Source organism: Moschus berezovskii, chromosome 9, assembly GCF_049115385.1.
Source record: "Moschus berezovskii isolate FMDL1 chromosome 9, NW_MosBer_1.0, whole genome shotgun sequence".
Lineage (NCBI taxonomy): Eukaryota > Metazoa > Chordata > Mammalia > Artiodactyla > Moschidae > Moschus > Moschus berezovskii.
This window is the reverse complement of record NC_142468.1, coordinates 69,433,675-69,444,532: the sequence shown is the minus strand read 5'-3', so window position 1 is coordinate 69,444,532 and position 10,858 is coordinate 69,433,675. Positions and strand designations below refer to the sequence as shown.

The following is a 10,858-nucleotide window of genomic DNA, read 5'->3' as shown; positions in this document are numbered from 1 at the left end:
AGTTTAATATTTCTAAAACATTCTTTAGAATTATACAGGTCAAAAATATAAAAAGTATAATAGTTGTTGCTATAACAATTGAACAATTGCTTTCCAAAAGTAAAGGCAACCAATTTAAAAAACTACTTATGAAGTTCAAGGGCTTCCCAGATGGCACCATTGGTAAAAAAAAAAAAAAAAAAACCTACCTGCCAATGCAGGAGACATAAGAGACAAGAGATGTGAGTTCAGTCCCTGGGTAGGGAAAATCCCCTTGAGTAGGAAATGGCAACCCACTCCAGTATTCTTGCCTGGAAAATTCCATGGACAGAGGAAACTGGTGGGCTACAATCCATGGGGTGCCAAAGAGTTGGACACAACTGCATGACTGAGCGATGACGTTCAGCAATGACGTTCACACCAATGACGTTCAAATATTACTGTACCCACCTCCACACCTCTCCACAGTAATGTGATCATATCACATCTACCATTGTTTTTGCTGGTCTGATAAATGTAAATAGTGCCTAATGATTGCCTGAATAGGAACTTTAATCACTAGTGAAGCTGAACATTATTACTTGTGATGGCCCATTCTATTTTTCCAAACGTATAAACACCACCTATTGAGGGACAGTAAGTAGCAATCTTTCATATGCATAAATGCATTTCATATTTTTAAACATTAATTCTATTTATGATTGCAATAAGCATATAAGTTAGAACATAAAAGTATGAGAAATAATATAAAAATCACTCAGAAACCCAACACACTTTTCCCTCTCAATAGCTTACATTATAGAAAGTGAATTTCCTTTTTTACCTCCCCATCTATCCCATCCACACTAAAAGAAAAAACACTCTTAAGCATTTGATATATATCATTCAAGGATTTTTCCATGGCTTTGTTTATAAAAATGGAATAATACTCATCATTGTCTTATGCAACAGGCTCTTTTTCCGTAGTATGGTATCACAGACATCTTTCCAAGATATATAGCTCTACCTCATTCTTTTGATGGCAGTATAGGCTTCTCTTACAGTATAGATAACTTATTGAAACCCAGTTGAAGAAGGGCAAAGGGGTGCCAGCTGCTATCCATGGTATGCATGTATGTGTGTGTGTATATATTATATATGTAAATATATATATATTTATTTTTAAAGTTTTTATTCAATGTGTTACAATATTGCTTCTGTCCCATGTTTTGGTTTTTTTGGCCTTGAGGCATATGGGAGCTTAGCTCCCCAACCAGGGTCTGAACCTATACCCCCTGCATTGGAAGGTGAAGTCCTAACCACTAGACTACCAAGGAAGTCCCATGTTTCTTTTTTTAAAATTTCAGTTATGGTCTCATAGTACCTCCAATTCCCTTTGCCTCCTTGATCTTCCAATGCAATCACCTAACCTCTCCTCAACCCTGCTCAATTAACAACTCATTTTCCCCATTTCTGGTGGACTACAGAGGGCTGTCGGAGAAGACTCCAAGTCTTACTAGCAGGCACCATTTCATAGCTAGGGCTTCCAATCTCAGCTGGGCAGTCATCATTATTCACTACTGCTTCCTTCTCAACCTCACAAGGTCTATTCCCATCCTTTCCTACCCTACTTCAAGGCCCTATACCCACTCTACCTCTTATTCTGACCATATGGTTTGAACTCTAATTTACAGAGAACATTCAGGCACGACCACTCTCACCTTCTCTTCATCTCTGAACCTCCCCTTCTAGACCATCCTTCCCTGCTTTCATCCTAAGTCGGGAAAAGGGTATCTTGATTCTTCTCCAAGGCTTCTCTCTCCGTCTTCAATTTCATCCTCTATACTATATCTGCCCCATCCTTATCATAGAAACAAACTTATGTAAATGCCATATTAATAATGTTAATAATAACAATAATAATAACAACATTTATATAGCACTTGAAATGTATCAGACCCTGTTTGAAGCACTTTACGTGTGTTAACTAATTTAATCTTCATATCAGCCTATGCTGCTACTGCTGCTGTTAAGTCACTTCAGTCGTGTCCGACTCTGTGTGACCCCATAGACGGAAGCCCACCAGGCTCCCCCATCCCTGGGATTATCCAGGCAAGAACCCTGGAGTGGGTTGCCATTTCCTTCTCCAATGTGTGAAAGTGAAAGTGAAGTCGCTCAGTCGTGTCCGACCCTTAGCGACCCCACGGACTGCAGCCTACCAGGCTCCTCCATCCATGGGATTTTCTAGGCAATAGACCTGGAGTGGTTTGCCATTGCCTTCTCCGATAAGCCTATGAGGTAGGTATTAATTACAATGATCCCCATCTCACACATCTAGGAACAGAAGCACTGAGAGGTCAAGAGACCTGTCCAGGGTCACACAGATAGTAAGTACAGAGTTGAGATTCAAACCCAAGTAGTCTGGCTTTTAACCACTATATCCCATGTATAGAAGCTTACGTAACGTGACTATAACCCAGGTAGGTAATGTAAAGCAAAGTGGGGTTAGCAGGCAGTGTGGGCAGAGAAGCCTACAGAGCACCAAAACAAGGGAAAGGGACTCTCAGAGCTAGATGGCAAAGTCAGGGATGAAAGGTACCAGAGGGTACCATAGGAAGAATGATGGAGAGGGTACTTCTGGCATTTGCTGCCTATTCTATGAATATGGCTAGTTCCATTTCCTCCTGCTTCCATCATCTCAAATTATCTCCACACAAGTAGTTTGCCTGACAGATCATGGCCAAAGCCAATGAGAATCAACTAGATGAGAGGTGAATGGCTCAGCACAAATCTTCCCCTACATGTGAAAAAGAGCCCAAAGCACAGCACCTTCACATACTCACCAAACACAAGCCGCTTACTTGTGCTGGAGAAGCTGACCTATACCATCCTCATCCAGCCATCTTTTTATTTCACTGAAGTATATTTGATTTACAACGTTGCGTCAGTTTCAGATGTACAGCAAAGTGATTCAGATAAGACATATACTTTTTCAGATTCTTTTCCATCACATACTATCACACAATATTGAAGATAGTTCCTTGTGCTATATAATATGTCTTTGCTGTTTATATATTTTATATATAGTAGCATGTATCTCAGAGAAGGCAATGGCAAGCCACTCCAGTACTCTTGCCTGAAAATCCCATGGATGGAGGAGGCTGGTGGGCTGCAGTCCATGGGGTCGCTAAGGGTCGGACACAACTGAGCGACTTCACTTTCACTTTTCATTTTCACACATTGGAGAAGGAAATGGCAACCCACTCCAGTGTTCTTGCCTGGAGAGTCCCAGGGGCAGGGGAGCCTGGTGGGCTGACATCTATGGGGTCGCACAGAGTTGGACACAACTGAAGTGACTTAGCAGCAGCAGCAGCAGATACCCTTTAAGTCTGAGCCAGTGCTACTGTCCATGGCGGAAAATAGGAAGAGCAGTTCAGCTGGACAGGACCGTGAAGGGTGAAGAACCTTGGTCAGGATTGGTGGACAGTCTTAAGAGCTCTGAGGAGAGCAGAATCTAATCAGTCACTTACCTGATACTGATTCTCATGGAACAGCTTAAGAAATGGAATACTGAGAGAAGAAAGTGACAAGATTATAAGAGGTTAGACAGGAGGTAACGATGCTGAGAGAAGGATGATACAAGTAGGGACAAAAAAAAGATTTTCAAAAACAAAAAAGGAACAGTGGTAAGACAGAGCCACAAATAGAAGTACTGGTTAACACTTAAAGAGGCCTGAAGTTCACTCAAGATAGTAGGATTTAGTAAGAAACAAAGTAAATACTTCTGACAATTATGATTGACCAGCCCTGGGAGACAACATAGGTAGAATCATAAGTTCAGCCTTGCCATGATTCATTTTAGGTTAAAAACCAAAATTAAACATGCAGCCAAAATTCAGAAACATCCAATAGGTAGCTGGAAAAATCACAATACTATACAGCATTTCTAACAGTCTTAAAATTAAGTTGATTTAAGAGTTTTCTCTCATCAGCAAAAATGCATCTTTAAATGGCAAGCAATTAAAACATGAAATAGACTCAAGATGGATTTAGGATGTATTAATAATAATGAGTATTAATATTAACTAAAATCATGCATCCGGTCCCATCACTTCATGGCAAATAGATGGGGAAACAATGCAAACAGTGTCAGACTTTATTCCGGGGGGCTCCAAAGTCACTGCAGATGGTGATTGCAGCCTTGAAATTAAAAGACACTTGGCTCCTTATGACAAACCTAGACAGCGTATTAAAAAGCAGAGACATTACTTTGTCAACAAAGGTCCATCTAGTCAAAACTATGGTTTTTCCAGTAGTCATGTATGGATGTGAGAGTTGGACTGTAAAGTTGAGCACCGAAAAATTGATGGTTTTGAACTGTCATGTTGGAAAAGACTCTTGAGAGTCCCTTGGACAGCAAGGAGATCCAACCAGTCCATTCTAAAGGAAATCAGCCCTGAATATTCATTGGAAGGACTGATGCTGAAGCTGAAACTCCAATATTTTGGCCATCTGATGTGAAGAACTGACTCATTGGAAAAGACCCTGATGATGGGCAAGATTGAAGGCAGGAGGAGAAGGGGACAACAGAGGATGAGATGGTTGGATTGCATCACCAACTCAATGGACATGAGCTTGAGTAAATTCCAGGAGTTGGTGATGGACAGGGAAGACTGGTGTGCTGCAGTCCATGGGGTCACAAAGAGTCAGACACGAATGAGAGATTGAACTAAACTGAATATTAACGATTAATATTTTTATGAACCATAAGTGGGAGTATTTAAGCTTTAAGTTCAGTATATAAAGATGATCTTATACAGAATAACTACCAAATTTTTCCACACAAAAAAAGAACAATTATGTCTCTTAAGAATATAAGCATATGGATCATTATTCTGACTTCAGATAATACTTCACAGGTTTATTTTGACACATTAATTAATTATAACACTAGTTTAAGTTCTATGAATTATACTTTTAGCTTTTATTCAAATCCTTACTGACAAATCCCCATGTTTTCCTGACCGATGTAACACATAAAAACAGTCATAAATTAGTCAAAGGAAATTGGGACTTTTTAATACAATCAAATGATTACTTTAAATAAAAAAAGATTTACCACATTTTCCTTCATCTTTCTTAGCTTTTCATCTATCTCTCTCAACCGATTCTGCTGATCCCGTTGTTCTTTGGTGTTTTGAAGAACCTTTTCTCCTGGAGTTACTTCTGTATTTCTATCATCACCATTAAGGTCAGGTTTCTAATTAAAAAAAAAAAAAACATACACAGGCTGAAACTGTACCATCACACATTTTTCCAGAGTAACTGAGCCCTGAAGGTTGGCTTTGCTTGTCATACAATATTCCTTCTCTTCAAAATAATACTTAGAAATAATTCTCTAATGTCTTCCTATTTGCGGGGGAAAGGTCCAATTGTACATAAAACAAGAGGTGGTTGTGCAACAATGAGAAGAGAATTGGGCTTCTCAAAGTTAGAAGTTTTGAACTCTGGCTTTTCCTGTTTCCTGACTGAGATGGCCTTCAGTTCAGTTCAGTTCAGTTCAGTCGCTCAGTGGTGTCCGACTCTTTGCGACCCCATGAATCACAGCACACCAGGCCTCCCTGTCCGTCACCAAATCCCAGAGTTCACTCAGACTCATGTCCATCAAGTCGGTGATGCCATCCAGCTACCTCATTCTCTGTCGTCCCCTTCTCCTCCTGCCCCCAATCCTTCCCAGCATCAGACTCTCTTCTAGTGAGTCAGCTCATCGCATGAGGTGGCCAAAGTATTGGAGTTTCAGCTTTAGCATCAGTCCTTCCAATGAACACCCAGGATTGACCTCCTCTAGAATGGACTGGTTGGATCTCCTTGCAGTCCAAGGGACTCTCAAGAGTCTTCTCCAGCACCACAGTTCAAAAGCATCAATTCTTCGGCGATCAGCTTTCTTCACAGTCCAACTCTCACATCCATACAGGACCACTGGAAAAACCATAGCCTTGACTAGACGGACCTTGGTTGGCAAAGTAATGTCTCTGCTTTTTAATATACTATCTAGGTTGGTCATAACTTTCCTTCCAAGGAGTAAGAGTCTTTTAATTTCATGGCTGCAATCAGCATCCGCAGTGATTTTGGAGCCCAAAAATATAAAGTCTGACACTGTTTCCACTGTTACCCCATCTATTTCTCATGAAGTGATGGGACCAGATGCCACGATCTTCATTTTCTGAAAGTTGAGCTTCAAGCCAACCTTTTCACTCTCCTCTTTCACTTTCATCAAGAGGCTTTTGAGTTCCTCTTCACTTTCTGCCATAAGGGTGGTGTTATCTGCATATCTGAGGTTATTGATATTTCTCCCAGCAATCTTGATTCCAGCTCGTGCTTCTTCCAGCCCAGCGTTCCTCATGATGTACTCTGCATATAAGTTAAATAATCAGGGTGACAATACACAACCTTGACATACTCCTTTTCCTATTTGGAACCAGTCTGTTGTTCCATGTACAGTTCTGACTGTTGCTTCCTGACCTGCATACAGGTTTCTCAAGAGGCAGGTCAGGTGGTCTGGTATTCCCATTTCTTTCAGAATTTTCCACAGTTTCACCTGTAGCATACTGGGTACCTACCGACCCGGGGAATTCTTCATTCATTATCCTATTATTTTGCCTTTTGATACTGTTCATGGGGTTCTCAAGGCAAGTATACTGGAGTGGTTTGCCATTCCCTTCTCCAGTGGACCACATTCGGCTGTGGTCCATGTGATCAGATTGACTAGTTTTCTGTGATTATGATTTCAGTGTGTGAGATGGCCTTAGGGGAATCAAAGAACCTCTCTGAGCTTTAATTTCATCATATGCAAAATGATAATAACTTTAAGATCTAGCCCCAAAGTCCTCACAATACATCACATGCATGCATAAATCTTAATAACTAACAAATACAGGATGAATGTGTCCTTTGAAAAGAATGCTGCTGCTGCTGCTAAGTCACTTCAGTCGTGTCCGACTCTGTGTGACCCCATAGACGGAAGCCCACCAGGCTCCCCCGTCCCTGGGATTCTCCAGGCAAGAACACTGGAGTGGGTTGCCATTTCCTTCTCCAATGTGTGAAAGTGAAAAGTGAAAGTGAAGTCGCTCAGTCGTGTCCGACCCTTAGCGACCCCACGGACTGCAGCTTACCAGGCTCCTCCATCCATAAACATTATGTAATGGAAGTATCTCATTAGGCTTCAGTACTATCAGCAATAATTGAATTGACAGAATCATATTCTCCCAAAGTTAGTATTATTTCTGGGTAATTAAAATGGATATTTCTTGACAGAAATCTGGTCTCGTATCTATAACTAAACTTCCTACATTTCTCCCATAGATTTCCTACTCTGTATTGTCATGAGGTTAACGGGCAAAAGTGACATTTTTTAAGTTGCCTTAGGCAGAATCTACCCACATTCTCATTCCTCAGAGTTGGTCACCATTTCACTTTTAATACCTTTTTCAATGCCTTTTTCATCAAGGCCTTTCTCTCTTTCCCACTGCCTCCTCATCATTCACTTGAACTCGTAGTTTTCAGACTCCAGTGTGCTTCAGTGTCACCTCCAGAGCCCGTGAAAATATTCAAAGGCTCAGGCTCCACCCTGGAGACACTGACTCAATAGATAAGAACTAGGGACACCTGAAGAAAGAACTGCTCAAAAATTTGAGAACTACTGACTTAAAGGACAAAGTCCTCACTCCTTCATGGCTCTTTAGGCTCATCTCTTGTTGCTTGGGTCTCGGACTCAAAACTTCAGGGATATTACTGCTAGTTCTCCACTCTCCATGCCTCTTCCTTCCAACTCCTCACAGAGACTCCTACTTTTCTGAGCTCAGCACAAACATATTTCTCTAAAAAATAACTCCTGACACACCCAGTAAGGGCAATTTCTTTCCCAGTCATGCCACATGTTCCCTCACTGCACTCACTACCTTGTCCCTGCCCAGACAGGGATCGTGACTGGTCCCCACCCTGTGTCCCTGTACCCAACACAAACCTGAAGCTGGATCAGCACTGCCAATAGACTGTAATTTTAGTTCTCAGAACTCTGATCACACCGATGTTTTAACGAAATTCATATTGCATAAAGCTCTAATGAAGAGACTATTAAAAGAGTATCTCAATTTCAAGAAGTGACTCTCTTACATCTTATTTCCCCCAAAGGGAACTCGTTTCTGGTAGTTCTAGAAGCATCCACTGAGTAAATTACAAGCGACAAGATCTTTAAGAAGGAAACCTAATGTTAAGGAGGAATTTGTAATAGCTGGTACCAAGGTCTCCCTGCAGCTCTAGGCATCCAGCATTTTATGGCCCACTTTGAAGTTAAGATACACAATGTCTCCATCTGTTTGAGCTGCTATTACAGAATACCACAGATGGGGTGGCTTATAAACAACAGACATGTATTTCTGACAGTTCTGGAGGTGTGGAAGTCTAAGATCAAGGTGCTGGCAGATTTCATATCTAGAGAAGGCCTGCTTCCTACTTCCTAAATGGCCATCTTCTGGCTATGTCCTCACATAATAAAAGCGACACAGAAGCTCTTTGGGTCTCTTTTACAAGGGCACTAACCCTATTCATGGGGGCTCCACCCCATGACCAAATTACTCCCAAAGGCCTCCCTTCAAGATTCAATCACACTGGGGATTAGATTTCAACATATGGATTTGGTGTGTACATAGTCAGTCTATAGAATATAATGACCTGAAAAACACCCAAACTGGATTTCATTTTTTTTTAATTTTTATTTAATAAATGGTACAAAGCACAATGCCAAAAACATTAACAGTTAAAATTTCACCAAATGAAAAAATACTATAAAATACACAGTTGTAAAAAGCTACATTAAGTTATTTTACAACTGCCTCAAGCTGCAAAAAGAAAAAATAAAAGCAAAAATAAACAAATGGGACCTAATTAAAATTAAAAGCTTCTTCACAGCAAAGGAAACTATAAGCAAGGTGAAAAGACAGCCTTCAGAATGGGAGAAAGTAATAGCAAATGAAGCAACTGATAAAGGATTAATCTCAAAAATATACAAGCAACTCCTGAAGCTCAATTCCAGAAAAATAAAAGACCCAATCAAAAAACGGGCCAAAGAACTAAACAGACATTTCTCTAAAGAAGACATAAAGATGGCTAACAAACACATGAAAAGATGCTCAACATCCCTCATAATCAGAGAAATGCAAATTAAAACCACAATGAGGTACCATTTCACACCAGTCAGGATGGCTGCTATCCAAAAGTCTACATTTTTAAATAGAAAAAATATCTTTTAAAGAACATTATTTTTTAAAAATCTACAACTGTGATTTTCTAAAAATCACTGGATAGGCTAAAAAAGAAAAACAGAAAAAAAAATTGTAAAGCAGATTTCATCAATATTTTTAAACTTTACTTATCCAAAGCCACCACTAAGAAAATAGACAAACCACAGGCTGAGAGAAAAATATGACACAGGATTTCCATCCAATATATACAAGGAATTCATACAATTCAATAAAAACAAGAATCAATAATTTTTTTATAATCTAGTTTTAAAATGACTTGGATATACTTCATAAAAAAGATAACATAAATGACAAATAAGCACATGAAAAAGTCCTCAACATCATTAAGTCCTCAACATAGCCACTAGAATAGGACAAAAGAAAAAGTTTGTTAAAATTAAACATTGGAGAGGCATGGAGCAAGCGTTGGTATCAGTATATAATGACACAAACATTTTAAGACCTGCTTGACAGTTTCTTAAAAAATTAAATTGTCTAATCCTATGACTCAACAATTCCACTCCTGTGTCTCCATCTAAGAGAAATGAAAATGATGACTCAAACTTTGAACATGAATATTCAGAGCAGCTTCATGCACTTAGCCAAATGCCTACTAATAAGACCAGAATGATAAACTATAATGAACATTTGATGCAAGCTGGGACACTCCCTCTTTCTCCCTGACCTCTGTCTTGTGGTTAGGTTTAGTCAATGTTGGGAAGGAGTGTTAGAAGGTTCGAGGGCAGCAAGAAAAAGAGTTTGGGGTATTCTCACCTTCCGCTCCCTGCTTTGCCACTATGATTTGGGCAGCAATATATCCTTGACATGCCCATTAAGGGGATTTTCTTAGAGTCAACTGAATATTCATGGTCAAAAACAAACAGGCCACACTTGGAGCCAGTCAATTCAGAAAAATGAGTGCATGCGTGCTCAGTTGCTTAGTCATGTCCAACTCTTTTCAACCCTATGGACTATAGCCCACCAAGCTCCTCTGTCCATGAGATTCTCCAGGGAAGAATACTGGAGTAGGTTGCCATTTGTTCCTCCAGGGAATCTTTCCAACCCAGGAATTGAATCCACGAATCCAGGGTCTCCTGCATTGGCAGCCAGATTCTTTACACTGAGCCACCTGGGAACCCCCAACTCAAAAGGCTATAGGACAGGAAACACAGTGTCAGGCATCCCTGGTCAATGGGGGGTTTTGCTGCAGTCCACATCATAACAATATAGGTACAAGGGGCAAGAAAGCCACCCTGGCTTAAATATTTTATATCCAATAAAAGCTTCATCTGTTGAAATGACTCCATAGGTACATTATCTGGGTCTCAGCAAGGGACATTCCCAGCCACAAGAATCTCTGCATTTATGGCTTCCCCTTCAGGTCTCCATAATTCTTCCAATCCAGAGGTCATTTTTAGCATAAGCAAAGTTGCCTCCTATCATTGTTGACATTCCAACTTTCATCAGATTGTCACAGAAACAGCTCAAATTGTCATGCTGGAGAGGGAGGAGTTGGTTAATCCTCTGCTCAAGCCCATTATGATTACAATTTTGGATGGCAGATTCTTCTACCACAACTCTAGCCTCCCCAAGTTCCATTA

At 40.2% G+C, this 10,858-nt stretch overlaps 1 protein-coding gene across 1 annotated transcript in view; it reads right to left on the bottom strand.

The window, feature by feature from the left end:
* Positions 1 to 445: 445 nt before the first annotated feature.
* Positions 446 to 10,858, bottom strand: part of LOC129562364 (fibrous sheath-interacting protein 1) — an 88,075-nt gene continuing 77,662 nt past the window's right edge. The window contains exons 10-12 of the mRNA XM_088839810.1: positions 5,078 to 5,218; positions 3,489 to 4,195; positions 446 to 1,819 (exon numbers count right to left, since the gene is read on the bottom strand). Coding sequence (XP_088695936.1) covers positions 4,166 to 4,195; positions 5,078 to 5,218 — 171 coding nt within the window. The 3' untranslated portion in view covers positions 446 to 1,819; positions 3,489 to 4,165. The remainder of the gene's footprint in view (positions 1,820 to 3,488; positions 4,196 to 5,077; positions 5,219 to 10,858) is intronic.